This window comes from Typopeltis vanoorti, chromosome 3 (assembly GCF_054136105.1).
Source record: "Typopeltis vanoorti isolate ZY-2024b chromosome 3, IOZ_Tvanoo_1.0, whole genome shotgun sequence".
In the NCBI taxonomy this organism is placed as follows: Eukaryota; Metazoa; Arthropoda; class Arachnida; order Uropygi; family Thelyphonidae; genus Typopeltis; species Typopeltis vanoorti.
The window spans coordinates 67,642,395-67,658,429 of record NC_143551.1 but is presented as its reverse complement, the minus strand read 5'-3'; the positions used below and the strand labels follow the sequence as shown (position 1 = coordinate 67,658,429).

General features: G+C 35.0%; 1 protein-coding gene across 1 annotated transcript in view; it reads right to left on the bottom strand.

Annotated features, from left to right (window-relative positions):
* Positions 1-16,035, bottom strand: part of Dd (CTD nuclear envelope phosphatase 1-like protein dullard) — a 174,040-nt gene that overhangs the window by 59,040 nt on the left and 98,965 nt on the right. The window contains exon 4 of the mRNA XM_090415688.1: positions 2,969-3,040. Coding sequence (XP_090271814.1) covers positions 2,969-3,040 — 72 coding nt within the window. The remainder of the gene's footprint in view (positions 1-2,968; positions 3,041-16,035) is intronic.

Below are 16,035 nucleotides of genomic sequence, written 5' to 3'. Positions count from 1 at the left end.
CAGGACACCAGAGTGTACAGAGGATTTGAAATTGGAAGTGATCACTATTTAGTCTTGAGCAGGATAAAATTGAATTTCATATTGAAAAGAATAACATGTAAGAAAGTTTTAAAGCGAATAAAAGTTGAGCAGCTCTCAGATGTCAACTGTAGACTAAAATACACAAAGATTATTGAAGACAAAATGAAAGAGTTTGAGAACAGGAACCAAACCTTGGAGATTCAGTGGCAAGCCTTGAAGAAAACCCTGAGTGATTCAGCTAGAGAGGCATGTGGTGAAGTTGTCTGCAAGGATAGAAAATTAGAACTCCATGGTGGACACAGGAAGTTAAAGAGACAGTGAAGGAAAAGAAGAAAGCATATCAAAAGTTCCTGGCAAATAAGTCAGCTTGTGCACTTAGAGAATACAGAGACAAATGTAAGAAAGCAAAACACTGTGTAAAACTAGCTAAACAAAAGTCATTGGAAGACTTTGGTAAGAACATAGAATATAAATATCAAGAAGGTGGCAAAATATTCTGGAGGTTGTTGAAGAAGGAGTTAGAGATGATAAAGGTGACATGAAAACAGGAGAAAAAGATATCCTTGAAGTATGGAGTAATTACTTTGAAAAACAGCTAAATGAAAGAAGCAGTGATGACAGCACAGTGATTAAAAACACTGACCAGGCATGCAGTCAGGAATACATATCCATACTTGAAGTAGAAAAAGCCATCAAAGGCTTGAAATGTGGAAAGACAGCAGGGGTAGATGATATTCAAACAGAAATGCTGAAGTATGGTGGTATAAGTCTTACAGTGGCTGCACTGCATAGTTCAGAAAGCATGGACAGAGGGACGAATTCCCGATGATTGGAGTAGAGCTCTCATAGTAAACATATATAAAAAAGGGAAATAAAACTGAATGTGAGAATTAAAGAGGTATATCCCTACTGAGTGTTCCTGGTAAGATATATGCAAGTATACTTGAGAAACGGTTGAGAAGAATTGCGGAAGAAAAGCTTGGTGAAGAACAAGATTCAGGTCAAATAGAGGCTGTCAGGATCAGATTTTCACTTTAAGACAAATACTGGAGAAATCATGGGAATATAACAAAGATCTGTATTTAAGTTTTGTCAATTTGGAAAAGGCATATGACAAGGTGCCAAGAGAGAAGTTATTCAATATGCTACAGTTATATGGTGTCAATGGGGCATTATATCAAGCAATACTTAGTCTTTATTTGAGTTGTAAGTCAGCAGTTCGAATTGAAGTACAGGAAGATGGTTTAATGTTAAATCTGGTGTGAGACAAGGATGTACATTATCCCCTCTGTTATTCATTATCTATATGGATCACATTATGAAGGAAAGTGGTATTAAACATGATATCAAAATTGGAGATGTTAACGTCAGCTCTTTGCTTTATGCGGATGATGTCATACTTCTAAATAAATCCGCTACAAGTCTGCAAGATTCTCTGACCAAATTGAATAACTGTTGTTATAGATATGGTATGAAGGTCAGCAATAAAAAGACAAAGACAATGAAAATAGGCAGAATCATTGAAAATGTCAACTGTGTTGTGATTGGAGAACCTGTGGAACAAGTAAATCATTTCAGCTACTTAGGCATGATTTTTAGTGAAGATGGTAAATTAAATATAGAAATAGACAACAGAATCAACAAAGCTGGTATAGTAGGAAGTCAATTGAATAAATTTATATGGAATAAATGAGAAATTAGTCAGAACACTAAATTAGCTGTATATAAGACAATGTTCAAATCAGTTTTAACTTATGGATCTGAGAACTGGGTCAGAAGTAAAACACTTGACCAAAGACTAGAGACCACAGATATGAGAGTCCTGAGAAAGATTAGAGGCGTGAACAGATGGCATCAATGGCAATATCATATTAAAAATGAGGATGTTAGGAAAGAACTTGACATTGTCAGCATCCAGGAATGCGTTAGCAGAGCTAATCTCAGGTGGTATGGTCACTTAAACAGAATGGGCGAAGAAAGATTAGCAAAACAAGTGTTCTCTGCCAGGTTGGCAGGAAAACGACTCAGAGGAAGATCAAGATATAGGTGGATTGATATGGTACAAAGTGCCTTAGACGATAGAAATATAAGATCTGATAATGTTGGAGTCTTGACAAGTAACAGACTGATTTGGAGGAAAATTGTAGATAGGAAGTTAGTAATGATGTAAATTTTTCATGTAGTACTATCATATCCTGTACACCCATTGAGGGTACATGGCAGGAATTTGATGATGATGATGATAATAATAATAGATGCTTAATGTTTAAGACATGCACGTATATGAGTATGAAAGAGTAAAGTGTGCCTCATCTGTTCAAAATGCTGCATGATCCTTCCCTCCTCATCGCTGTGCAATACAGAAAGTGCACTGCACAGTTAAAATGCTATGCCAGGCAATAATGCACAAAAGTGTACCTTAAATAGCTTACACAGTATCTGAAGTGTTTTCTGAAACTTTTCCCAAAATGAAATGCAAAATATTCAATTCATGAAACTTCAGGTGGACTATTGCTGCTATTGGGAATTACTGGTTCTTCGTTCCATTACTGAAACAAATCGCTCAACTGCTTCTTATAGATGCAGAGAGTCAACCTTTCTCTGCTAAAGAAGAAAGCAGACAGTGTAAGTGGCTGCACATCTGGTAGCAATCACTTAAATTAGTAAGCTTGTTATGTCAATATTCAAGTGCATACCTATGATAATGTTATTCTAAAGTTGTGATAATCTACATCTGGATATATATATTTTTTATCCTAAATTTTGTAAGCTATTTTATATACCCAGTCTAAATTTTATAAAGAATACAGGAAATAATATTTAATAGATGGATTTTACACAGACACAACCCATCTTTTAACTATAGTATTTTATATTTGTCAAATTAATGGATCTACAAAAAAGAAACATAATACTACAAAAATTTTGAAAATTTATTGTTACTTACAATATCTAAAAAATAGTCCACATGAGGCCTTTTGTGAACAAAAAATCGAACAGGATGCCTATCTATGGTGACCTGGATAAAAGGCAACATGTTTGTTAGTTAGCAGGCACACTACAGTAACAAACATTTCACTCTTTTTTTTGCAGTTACTTACATTTAACATTTAATGTATGTTTAATGCAACATTTAACATTTAATGTAACAAAAACTACATTAAGCTTTTTCTTTTCTTTTATTTCATTATTATTAATTTATTATTTAGATAATTAACTGATTTTTGTTAATTATTAACTGATAATTATTAATATTACATAGATGAACAGAGTGTTTTTATTGTGAAGATATTAAAAAAAAACAAAAAAACAGAATAAGAGTGAGATGTGCAATATTTTTGAAAAGCACTTTCACCACTGGTTATTAAAAACAGCCAACTGTTTCAAGTGCTTTGAACTCAGTGGTTAGATAAAGACTTGATAAATACATTGATATAAATGGACAGCACTCTGTATTATTTATTTATTTATTGACTGCTCTATTATTTTAAGACTGTCTTTTATACTGTGTTTATATATATATATTTTTTAAAAAATAAATATTCAATGACTTTAAAGCTAGATAAAATATTAAGTTTTAATGAAAATGATACAACTAGTTTCAGCCTTTTACAGCCTTCATCAGGTATCCACTAAAGGTAGAACACAATAATAAAAATTGAAGTTACAAAAAACTGAGAATTACAGGCAAAAAATGCAATACATAATTGACACAGAAAACGTATTTTTCAAGTCGTTCTATCTAACGTGCTATTGTTTGTTGTATGCGTGCTTGCAGGTTCTCGTGAGCGCCAGTATTGAACAACTGCAGTATGGCTATCAGGGATGTTATAACTCAAATTGCTGTTCAAATGTTCAGGATTAAGGAGGATTTCTCTGGACTCCACGATTTTCCTTTCAAATTCATCACTACAGCAAAAAATGTTTTCGGATTTATCCTAGCAAACTGAGCTCTGTAGATTGTCATGAGGGTTATTAGAGGAAAGAACATGACTGGATAGCACAGATGCATGTGATCTTTTATAGGAGATGTCTCTCTTATGCTCCTCAATACGCAGTTCAACAGATTTGTTAGTCTGTCCAAAATAAGAAATATTACAGTCGCACCATAACTTGTAAACACCTGGATATTTCAGGTTATGATGAATAGGCTTCGGATGGCTTATAAGAGAACGGACTTTAGGGAGTGTAGTGAAAAACATCCTGATGTTGTATTTTTTAAGGACTTCAGCCAATTTATTGGAGACTGAACTAATGTAAGGGATTGAGATGCTACCTTTAAAATCGGTAGTTTCCGTAGTACACTACCTAGGAGGATCCAGAAGAAATTTCTTAATTTTTTTTTCAGAATATCCATTTTGTTTAAAGATAAAAGAAAGGTGATTAATTTCTTTTTGGAGCTCATCTGGTTCATTTAAAAGAGAGCATGCTCTGTGTCCTAAGGTAGAAATAGTTCTGAGCTTTTGTGGTGGAAAGTGATGAGATCGACAATGCAGATATCTGTTAGTATGAGTGGGTTTTCTGTATATAGAGATTTTAAATCTATCAGAGCATCGTGTAAGAATTACATCCAGGAATTGAAGGCAGTTATTTCGTTCTAGTTCGGCAGTAAATTTTATATTAGAATGCTGGTTTTTAAGATGATGAAAAAAAATCCATGAGAGATGTGTGTCCGTGACTCCATATAATGAAAATGTCGTCAACATAACGTCTCCAAAGTTTCGGCTTAAGTGAGAAGGACGATATGGCTTTCTTTCAAAATCTTCCAGTAAAATGTTTGCTAGAACTGGGGATAAAGGGTTGCCCATTGCTAGGCCTTGATTTTGTTTGTAAATGGAGTCCCTATATCTGAAGTAGCCAGATTGAATACAATGTTTTAATAAAGCAAATATCTTTTTAGACAATTTGTCCTTTAGTAATGTTAATACGTCCTCAGTAGGGACGTTAGTAAATAATGAGATAATGTCAAAACTTGCGATGATATAATTTTCGCTGATTGAAATATTTTTGATATGAGAAACGAAGCCTGTGGTGTTTTTGATGAACGATGAAGATTTACTGGAGAAACACTTGAGGTATTCTGCAAGATGTTTCGAAAGCTTATAAGTAGGACCATCAATTCCTTCCACAATTGGGCGAAGAGGGGTGTTTTCCTTGTGGATCTTCGGAACTCTATAAATGCGTGGTATAGGAGGGTGTACGGTGTGGAAGGAATTGATGGTCCTACTTATAAGCTTTCGAAACATCTTACAGAATACCTCAAGTGTTTCTCCAATAAATCTTCATCGTTCATCAAAAACACCACAGACTTCGTTTCTCATATCAAAAATATTTCAATCAGCGAAAATGATATCATAGCAAGTGATATCATTTGCTGATAGCCATGCTGCGGATGTTCAATACTGGTGTTCACGAGAACTTGTAAGCAAACAAATAATAGCGCGTTAGATAGAACAACTTGAAAAATACAACGTTTTCTGTGTCAATTATGTATTGCATTTTTTGCCTGTAATTCTCAGTTTTTTGTAACTTCAATTTTTATTATTGTGTTCTACCTTTAGTGGATACCTGATGAATGTTGTAAAAGGCTGAAACTAGTTGTATCATTTTCATTAAAACTTAATATTTTATCTCGGTTTAAAGTCATTAAATATTTATTTTTTAAAATGTACCATAACAACCGAGTAGCTCAGGAATACACACACACCACACACACACACACACACACACACACACACACACACACACACACACACACACACACACACACAGGATGTCTAGGATAGAGATATCTAAAAAGACACATATATCTCAACATCTATAAGGTTTATTAAAATAATTTTTTGTCATTATATAGAGTAACTCACCAAGTTTATATGAAGGTTAATAGAGTTCAATGTGGGCACTTTTTGTATTTTGACAGATGTCAAAACAATACTCAAGCTCTTGCCAAGTATTTTCCAGCATCTGAGGCATTATTAGAACAACTGTTGCAATAATACACTGTTTCAAATGGTCCAAATCTCAAACTTTTCTCTGGTAAACACACTCTTTAATAAAGCCCCATGCAAAAAAGTCCAATGGAGTCACATCCAGAGATCTAGATGGCCAGGCAGTTGGGCCTCCTCTTCTGATCCAACATTCAGGAAAGTTGTTCTTACCATTTTTGCACATGTGCACTAGTGACCTTGAAAATGTGACAAAACAAATCTTGGAGAGATTTCCTATTGACTGAGCTTTAGTCTGAGAAAATGTGAGTGGATCTCACATTATAATCTGTTATTTTGGATACCTCTAGTCCCAAAACCCTGAGTATATATATTTGATGCAATGGATTTACTCAGCTATCTGACATAATAGAAGAAACTCAAATGACTAAAACCCAAGGGATAACAATATAGAAAAAACTATTTATTTTGAATATATGACTAGTTTCATCTTCCTAGAGGACTTCATCGAGTGCATAACATGAAAAGAGAAATGGAAAATATACATTACAAGAGAACAACAGTTACAGATTAAGTTACAAATGGATTACTGATATTTGAAGGCATTCTGGGTCTCACAGTATTGTTGGCATGTTCACATGGGTATGATCTCCTGTATACCAAAACTGGATGGATGAGGAGTAACAATCAGAGAGGTTATAGCTTAGGTTACTATTAAGGTGGACTGGATTGAGGAAAATTTCTGTCGATTCAACAATTCTGCTCAAGCGTATTATAGTATTTAAAAATGTCTTCTGATTTATTCCAGATCACTGGGTGAGTGATAGAATCTTCATTGTCAAGGTTGGCAGAATTAAGAACATGATTAGACAGAGTGTTGGCCCTAGTTCTGCAATAGCTAATGTGTCTTACATGCTCCTCTATATGTAGTTCAGTGGATTTTTCTGTTTGACTAAAACACAGCACATTGCAGGTACACCAAAGATGGCAAACCCCTAGATATTTTAAGCTGTCGCATTTACATTTGGCTATACCAAGCAAGGAACAGAGTTTGTTTAGAGGAGTGAAAGGAGTGCGACTTTTATATTTTTTGAGAATTTTGACTAACTTTGGTGAAACACAGCTGATATGTAGAAGAGAAATAAAACATTTTACATTCATTATCTTCACTATGGTGAACAGGTGGATTAAATAGTGGGAGCTTCTTAATAGTCTGCTTACAACAACCATTCCTCTGAGAGGTTGTTAGAAAGATCTTTAGTTCTTTGGTGATCTCTCTCTCTTCACTTGTGAGGGAGAGATCACCAGGGAGAGATCTGCTTACAACAACCATTCCTCTCAGAGGTTGTTAGAAGAATCTTTAGTTCTTTGGTGATCTCTCTCTTCACTTGTGAGGGACCAGTATGTTTACCTAATATAGATGCTATGATGAGCCTGAGAAAAGAGGTATTGAATCAATAGAAATTATCCTTAATCTAGTCCACCTTAAAACTAACCTACACTATAACCTTCTGATTGTTTCTCTTCAGTTATCCAACTTTGGCATAAGCAAGATCATATCCACATAAACATGCTCAACAATGCTGTGTGACCCAGAACACCTTCATAAGTTAGTAATCAGTTATTTTATTATAAAATGTAAGCAATTTGTAAATGTAAACTCCTACACTACCTTGAAGGCACCCACCTAATAACTGCCAATATGGATTCCATTGCTGCTAATCAACAGGAGATCTGCTCACATATGTCACCCATCTCTGGACAATGCCACGGAGAAGTTTGGTGAATCTCAAGTGGTTGCACGATATCTCCAAAACTTTTGACCGGGTCTGGCACAAAGGCTTACTAAGCAAACTACCATAATTTTGTCTGTCTCAGGACTTCTGTAGTTGGATTGCCAGCTTTCTGTCTGAATGCACACTATGTGTGATGGTGGATGGTTCCTTATCCTATCACCATTCAATGATTTAATACTGCATCTTTACGTTTGTTTACATTTCTCTCTGTGAATGGCGCCACATACTGTCTGTAAGTGTTTGTGTGCATAAGTTTTGATAAATTTTAACTTTTTATAATAGATTTGTGTATATTTTATAATAGATTTGTGTATATTGGTAGTAAATGATAAACTAGACTGTAATCTAGACTAGTATCTACATATATTTAATGAATGCATGACGTACCTAACTTTTTCTTAATATTTTAGATATTTCTAGGCTACGCTGTTCATCCAAAAGATTTTCTGAAATTGCCACAAACAACCAAAAAATTTTCCAATATATTTATTCCAAAAAATCTGGTATAAGTAGACCCGTGCAGTTTGAACCCATGTTCTTCAAGGGTCAACTGTAGACACACACACATGCTTGTAAACCTAAGATACATTAGTACTGTGGCCAGTAATGATTTTTTATTATTTTTATTTATTTTTTATATAATTCAGAAATCTTCCTCTAGAGACCAAAAATGGAACTTCAAGACACCTTGAGACCTGCAATAAGTAGAGTAACAGTCTCACACCAGGCAATGAAATTCATCTCCCATCTGAAGACAATCATAAGCATCCAAGTCCATGGTAGAATTCAAACTCACAGCATATTGGTTGGAGAGAAAGCACATTATCTAGCTAACCATACTGCCTTCTTACATTCAATTATAATGAATAGCAAATTTGAAACCAGTTGTTGGTGAATCATTAAGCAGTTCTTGTTGAAGGTTTAATGGACTATTTACAGCACTAGGAGAGAATTAAAAAACTAGTTTTAATGCTTCCAATATTTGTTTCAGTCACTTCATCTTCAGTATTGTTATCTATTGTTTCATTTAACAATAGATAACAATAACATTTAACAACAAAATAACAACAGTTTACCCCTTTCTTAGACACCTTACTAACATGCCTTCCTAATGGTAACCCTTCCTTCACTGTATATAGAAAACCCACTCACACAAACAGATACATTCACAGGCTTTCCCACCACCACCCCTCTCAACAATATGGCATTATTAAAACTAACCAATAGAGCCTATAATCTTTGTTCCACTGGAACCTCTCAACTGAACTCAACCACATACATAACACCTTCCTTCCTTTCCAATGACTACAGTGATCACAGAATTAAAAAATTAATCAGTTCCTTGACCATCACTTCAGAAGGATTTCAGAAATGTCATCACCATCCCCTACATTCATGGCACATCAGAAAAAATAGCTAGATTCTTAAAAAGGTACAACCTCTACACAACTTGTAAGCCCCACCAGAAACTTGCTACCCTTATCTGTTCTACCAAAAATCAGCTCCCTCCTCTCTCTCAAGTGTCTGGAGTATATAAAGTACTCTGTTCCTGCAAGTTGGCTTACTTTGGACAGATAGGTAGATCACAACCATCCATTTGGAAGAACACAAATCATACATCTGCAATCACGATTATGGTCAATTTGGCCTTACAGACCATGTATTGGATACAACCCACAGGATCTCCTTGAAGAAAACTACCATGCTCCATCATAGTAAATTTAAAAACGAAAGACTGCTTTTAGAATCTGCAACAGCAGTCAGAAAATAACCAAATTTAAATAAATATGGATGTATTAAACTTCCCAAAATTTGAGAAACAATAATTATCAGAGGTCCCACTTTACATCCTAGGCCACCTACAAACATCTATGGGCATTTGTAGTTGGCCGGCCTAGAATAGACAGGACTTTAGAGTCACCCACGTGTTTCATTTAGTATTGTGTTGTCTTTATGGCTGTGTTACAAAAGTTATTTGTAATCCCTGAAAATATCTCAGCGACTGAGACAAAATATTGGGAGTATTAAAATTAGCTTTTAATCTGGATTAGAGAAAGTTGTTGGAAGTTTTTCCATTTGGTTATACTATAAATTAAAGATACCAAGAAATTATATACTGTTTAATCCTTTATCCAAGTGTAAGCAAACACGATTGCACCTGAACTATTTTGAGGACTGGGGTAACTCGTATAAAGTGGCTAAGGACTTCACATCATTTGCCTTAGTATCCTATAATGAAAAGCACATCTCCTTGCAGATATGTATAATGCTATGCATTATGGGAAGGGTCTCTACCCAGATTGGTTTTGAGCTGTACTGAGGTCTTATCAGTGGGAGCAAAACCCAGAGGTGATACTAAGGTTGAAGTAATGCAGAAGTCATTTTCATATACAAGTAGCGAAAAGGTGTCCCACCTTATTATTAAAATACTCTGGATTAGAGAAAGTTGTCGGAAGTTTTTCCACTTGGTTATACTATAAATTAAAGATACCAAGAAGAAATTATGTACTTAGTTTAATCCTTTATCCAAGTGTAAGCAAATACTCTCTGGGTCTGTCTCCCACTGATGAGACCTCAATAAAGGTCGAAACTAATCTGGGTAGTGACCCTTCTCAATAATGCATAGCAATTATACGTGTCCGCAAGGAGATGTGCTTTGCATTATGGGATACTAAAGCAAGTGATGTGAAGTCATTAGCTTCTTTATACGAGTTGCCCCAGTCCTGAAAATAGTTCAGGTGCAATCTTGTTTGCTTACACTTGGATAAAGGATTAAACCAAGTATATAATTTCCTGGTATCTTTAATTTATAGCTTTTAATCCTTTCCAAGTGCTGTAAATATTCCATTAAACCCTCCAACATTATGTTCTCCCAGCACTTACACAAGCATTAAACAGTTCAGCAATGCTAAGTTTTTCAACATTATCACTATGTAACAAAGTATTCAGGAATAACTGTCAGGATTTTATATTTATTGAAAAAGAAATATAGAAAGTACATAAATGAAATAAACTTACAGAGCAAGAAGCAGATTAAATTATCCTAAAAATAACTTTTCAAAGAAAAGTTAAGGCATGTCATCCTATTTTTTTTTTTTTATCAGCTATGTTCCTCAAATTAGTTGTCAGAAATATCCAGATACAGATTGGAAAAGCTATTTTTTATGCAGGTAACTGGATTTTTCTATATGGAAAATTTAAAAAATTTACTTCAACTAAAACAATACTTTCAAGTGTCTGTCCAACTAACAAAAGAGAGCAAGTCAGGATATATATATATATATATATGTGATTACCATAACAAAAAAGAGGTAGTTCTTCCAACTTGGTTAAGTCAACACCATCCACAAAAGATTACAATAGAAGGATATTCACATACACAGATATATATTAATGTTGTGGGTTGGCCATGGATTAGATAATCTGGAAGCTGTGTTCTAGAGACTTAAATGGAGTATACCTTTTTTTTCTTTTTTCAAGACTTCAAACCTCCAATATGCAGGATAGTGGTCTTACATTGATAGTAAATGAATTTTATTACCTTAACATATTGCAAATATTTATGCCAGAGTAGGATGCAGTTTAGGTAACTGTCTGATGACAAACATCTGCAGAAAAAAACACAATAAAAGTTGTACTAACCAGTACATATTATAAAAGCAGCAAAACTCCTGAAAATGGATAATTCAGTGGAGATATTTTGAGGGAAAAACTAGATATGTCATCATACTGACAGCACCAAAAAATTTCTTATTGTATCTTCCACTGAAGGCTACTCCTATCTGCTACATAAATGGGACATAAAAATGGCTGGGGTTAAAACAGAAGCTTAAATGCAAGTTTTTTTTTTTTTTTTTTTAAAAGAAGGAGAGAGTTGCTTAAGGGTCAAAGCAAGATAACTGTGAGAAGACACCACATCGCAATTAAGGAATGATGAGAACCGAGTGGGCTTCTGACCAAATGACCAATCATCTTCACACGATATGCTCTTACTAGGTATCCACTGGATACTGAATGAGGGTGAGCTGACAATTTAGGACTTAGCTGACCAAACTCTACTGTACAGTACAATACAGTATCAAATTGTACTGTATTCACTTAAATCAGAAATACACATGATAGTACAACATAAAATTTCATGCCAGCTGAGGCATTTCCCACTTAAACAATACCCCCACTGTTTTCATCGAGGAATCAGGGTGAACAGTGACAAGTCAGCTACTGGAACAAACTCCAACTCAACATCTAGAAAAAGTACAAACCCAATGTCAGAAGAACTGAGGATAGGAATCATCAACATAAAGAATATTAATGTAAAGGAAATCAAACTTGCAGGAAAACTGGGAAAATATTACATGAACATAATTGGCATTGTTGAGAAAAAGAAGACAAAAAAAAATAAAATAGACAAGATTTCACTAAAAAATAAGTATAGGGTGTTATATTCAGGCAATAGCAATCAAGGAAAGGAAGGCATAGCGATAGCATTCAGCATTAAACATCAAGATAAACTTCTAGGTTGGAAGGCAATTTTAAGTAGTTACGTGGGCAAACTTCAAATGGAGAAATGAATAATGAAACTTATTTGTGCTTATGGTCCCAGAGAAGGTTCTCCTAAAGGAGGAATTTTTCAAGTCATCAGGCAGTTGACAAAGAAGGTGGCAAAATGTTCAGGAGGCTATTGAAAAAGCTTAAAAAGGAGAAAAGAGTATTGTAAAAGGAATAAAAGATGATAAAGGTGATATGAAAAATGAAGACAAGGATATCCCTGATGTCTGGAGTAATTACTTCAAAAGCCATAAATGAAACAAGCAGTGACAGAACAGTAGTAGAAAATTTTCAAGAGGAATGCAAATAGTAGTAACATATGAATACTTGAGGTAGAAAAAGCTATCCAAAGCCTGAAATGTGGAAACAGGGCTAGAATAGATATTTCACCAAAGGAGGTATAAAAGTTTTTGCAGTGGCAAACTGCATATTTTAGAGGGCTTGCTCAGAAGGTCAAATTCCAAATGACTGGAACGGAGCTGTCATAGTTCCAAGCTATATAAAAGGGAAATAAAGCTGAATGTTCTCTACAGACAAATTTCTCTACTAAGTGTTCCAGGTGAGATTTATTCAAGCATACTTAAGAAGATAAGAAAAATTGTGGGAGAGAAACTTAGAGCAGAACAAGCTAGGTTCAGACCAAACAGAAGTTACCAAGATCAGATTTTCACTTTACAACAAATAGTTGAGAAATCATGAGAATATAACAAGGTTCTGTACTTAAGTTTTGTAGGTATGGAAAAGGCATATGACAAGGTGCCCAGAGAAAAGCTTTTTAATCATCATCATCAAATTCCTGACATGTACCCTCAAGGGGTGTACAGGATATGACAGTATTGCATGAAAAAATTACATCATTACTAACTTCCTATCTACAATTGTCCTCCAAATCAGTCTGTTAACTGTCAAGACTCCAACATTATCAGATCTTATATTTCTATTGTCTAAGGCATTTTGTACCGTATCAATCCACCTATATCTTGGTCTTCCTCTGGGTCGTTTTCCTGCCAACCTGGCAGAGAACACTTGTTTTGCTAATCTTTCCTCTCCCATTCTATTTAAGTGACCATACCACCTGAGATTAGCTCTGCTAATGCATTCCTGGATGCTGACAATGTCAAGTTCTTTCCTAATATCCTCATTTTTAATATGATATTGCCATTGATGCCATCTGTTCACGCCTATAATCTTTCTCAGGACTCTCATATCTGCGGTCTCTAGTCTTTGGTCAAGTGTTTTACTTCTGACCCAGCTCTCATATCCATAAGTTAAAATTGGTTTGAACACTGTCATGTATACAGCTAATTTAGTGTTCTGACTAATTTCTTTCTTATTCCATATGAATTTATTCAATTGACTTCCCACCATACCAGCTTTGCTGATTCTGCTGTCTATTTCTATATTTAATTTACCATCTTCAGTAAAAATTGTGCCTAAGTAGCTGAAATGTTTTACTTGTTCCACAGGTTCTCCAATCACAACAAAGTTGACATTTTCAATGATTCTGCCTATTTTCATTGTCTTTGTCTTTTTATTGCTGACCTTCATACCATATCTATTACAACAGCTATTCAATTTAGTCAGAGAATCATGCAGACTTGTAGCGGATTTATTTAGAAGTATAACATCCTCCGCATAAAGCAAAGAGCTGACATTAACATCTCCAATTTTGATATCAGGTTTAATACCACTTTCCTTCATAATGTGATCCATATAGATAATGAATAACAGAGGGGATAATGTACATCCTTGTTTCACACCATATTTAACATTAAACCATCTTCCTGTACTTCCTTCAATTCTAACTGCTGACCTACAACTCAAATAAAGACTAAGTATTGCTTGATATAATGCCCCATTGACACCATATAACTGCAGCGTATTGAATAGCTTCTCTCTTGGCACCTTGTCATATGCCTTTTCCAAATCGACAAAGCTTAAATACAGATCTTTGTTATATTCCCATGCTTTCTCGACTATTTGTCGTAAAGTGAAGATCTGATCCTGACAGCCTCTATTTGGCCTGAATCCAGCTTGTTCTTCACCAATCTTTTCTTCTACAATTCTTCTCAACCGTTTCTCAAGTATACTTGTATAGATCTTGCCAGGAACACTCAGTAGGGAAATACCTCTGTAATTCTCACATTCAGTTTTATTTCTCTTTTTATATATGGGTACTATGAGAGCTCTACTCCAATCATCGGGAATTCGTCCCTCTGTCCAGGCTTTCTGAACTATGCAGTGCAGCCACTGTAAGACTTTTATACCACCATACTTCAACCATTCTGGTCGAATATCATCTACTCCTGCTGCCTTTCCACATTTCAAGCCTTTGATGACTTTTTCTACTTTCAGTATGGATACGTATTCCTGACTGCATGCCTGGTCAGTGTTTTTTATCACTGTGCTCTCATCACTGCTTGTTTCATTTAGCAGTTTTTCAAAGTAATTACTTCATACTTCAAGGATATCTTTTTCTCCTGTTTTCATGTCACCTTTATCATCTCTAACTCCTTTTACAGCACTCTTTCCTCCATTCCTAAGCTTCTTCAATAACCTCCAGAATATTTTGCCACCTTCTTGATATTTATTTTCTATATTCTTGCCAAAGTCCTCCCATGACTTTTATTTAGCTAGTTTTACACAGTGTTTAGCATTCTTGCATTTGTCTCTGTATTCTCTAAGAGCACAAGCTGACTTATTTGACAGGAACTTGATATGCTTTCTTCTTTTCCTTCACTGCCTCTTTAACTTCGTGTCCACCAGGGAGTTCTGATTTTTTTATCCTTGCACACAACCTCACCACATGCCTCTCTGGCAAAATCAATCAATGTTTTCTTCAGAGTTTGCCACTGAATCTCCAAGGTTTGATTCCTGTTCTCAAACTCTTTCATTTTCTTTTCAATAATCTTTCTGTATTTTAGTCTTCAGTTCACATCTGAGAGCTGCTCAACTTTTATTCGCTTTAAAACTTTCTTACATGTTATTCTTTTCAATATGAAATTCAATTTTATCCTGCTCAAGACTAAATAGTGATCACTTCCAATTTCAAATCCTCTGTATACTCTGGTGTCCTGCACCAGGGAGAAAACATCACTATCAACAATAACATAGTCAATGAGACTTTTCTTATTCCTAGCCTCTTCTCTCCATGTAAATTTGTGCACATTTTTATGTTGGAACATGGTGTTAGTAATAACCAGTCCATGTCCTGAGCAGAAATCCAACAGATATTTGCCATTATTATTAGCTTTGCTCTTTTCTCCAAATTTTCCCAAAATATTTTTGTATGTCTCACAATCATTTCCTACTCTGCTATTTAGATCCCCAACAAGGACCAACTTTTCCTTTTTCATTGCGTCAGTTGCTTTTTCTAAAGCCTCAAAAAATTCCTCCACTTCTACCTTAGTAGAACCTTCTGTGGGACCATAGGCACAAATAAGTCTCATTGTCCAGTTCTCCATTCTCATATTTGCCCACATTACTCTACTTGAGACTGACTGCCATTCAAGAAGATTAGCCTCGTATTTTGTGTTGAATACTATGGCTACTCCTTCTTTTCCTTGATTGTCATTGCCTGAATATAACATTTTGTATTTAATGCTCAGAAAGATCTCACCAGTTTTGGTCTTTTTTGTTTCAGTCACCCCTATTATGTCGATCTGGTACTTATCTAATTCCTCTGCTAGCTCCATTTCTTTGCCATTCAGGCTTCTTACGTT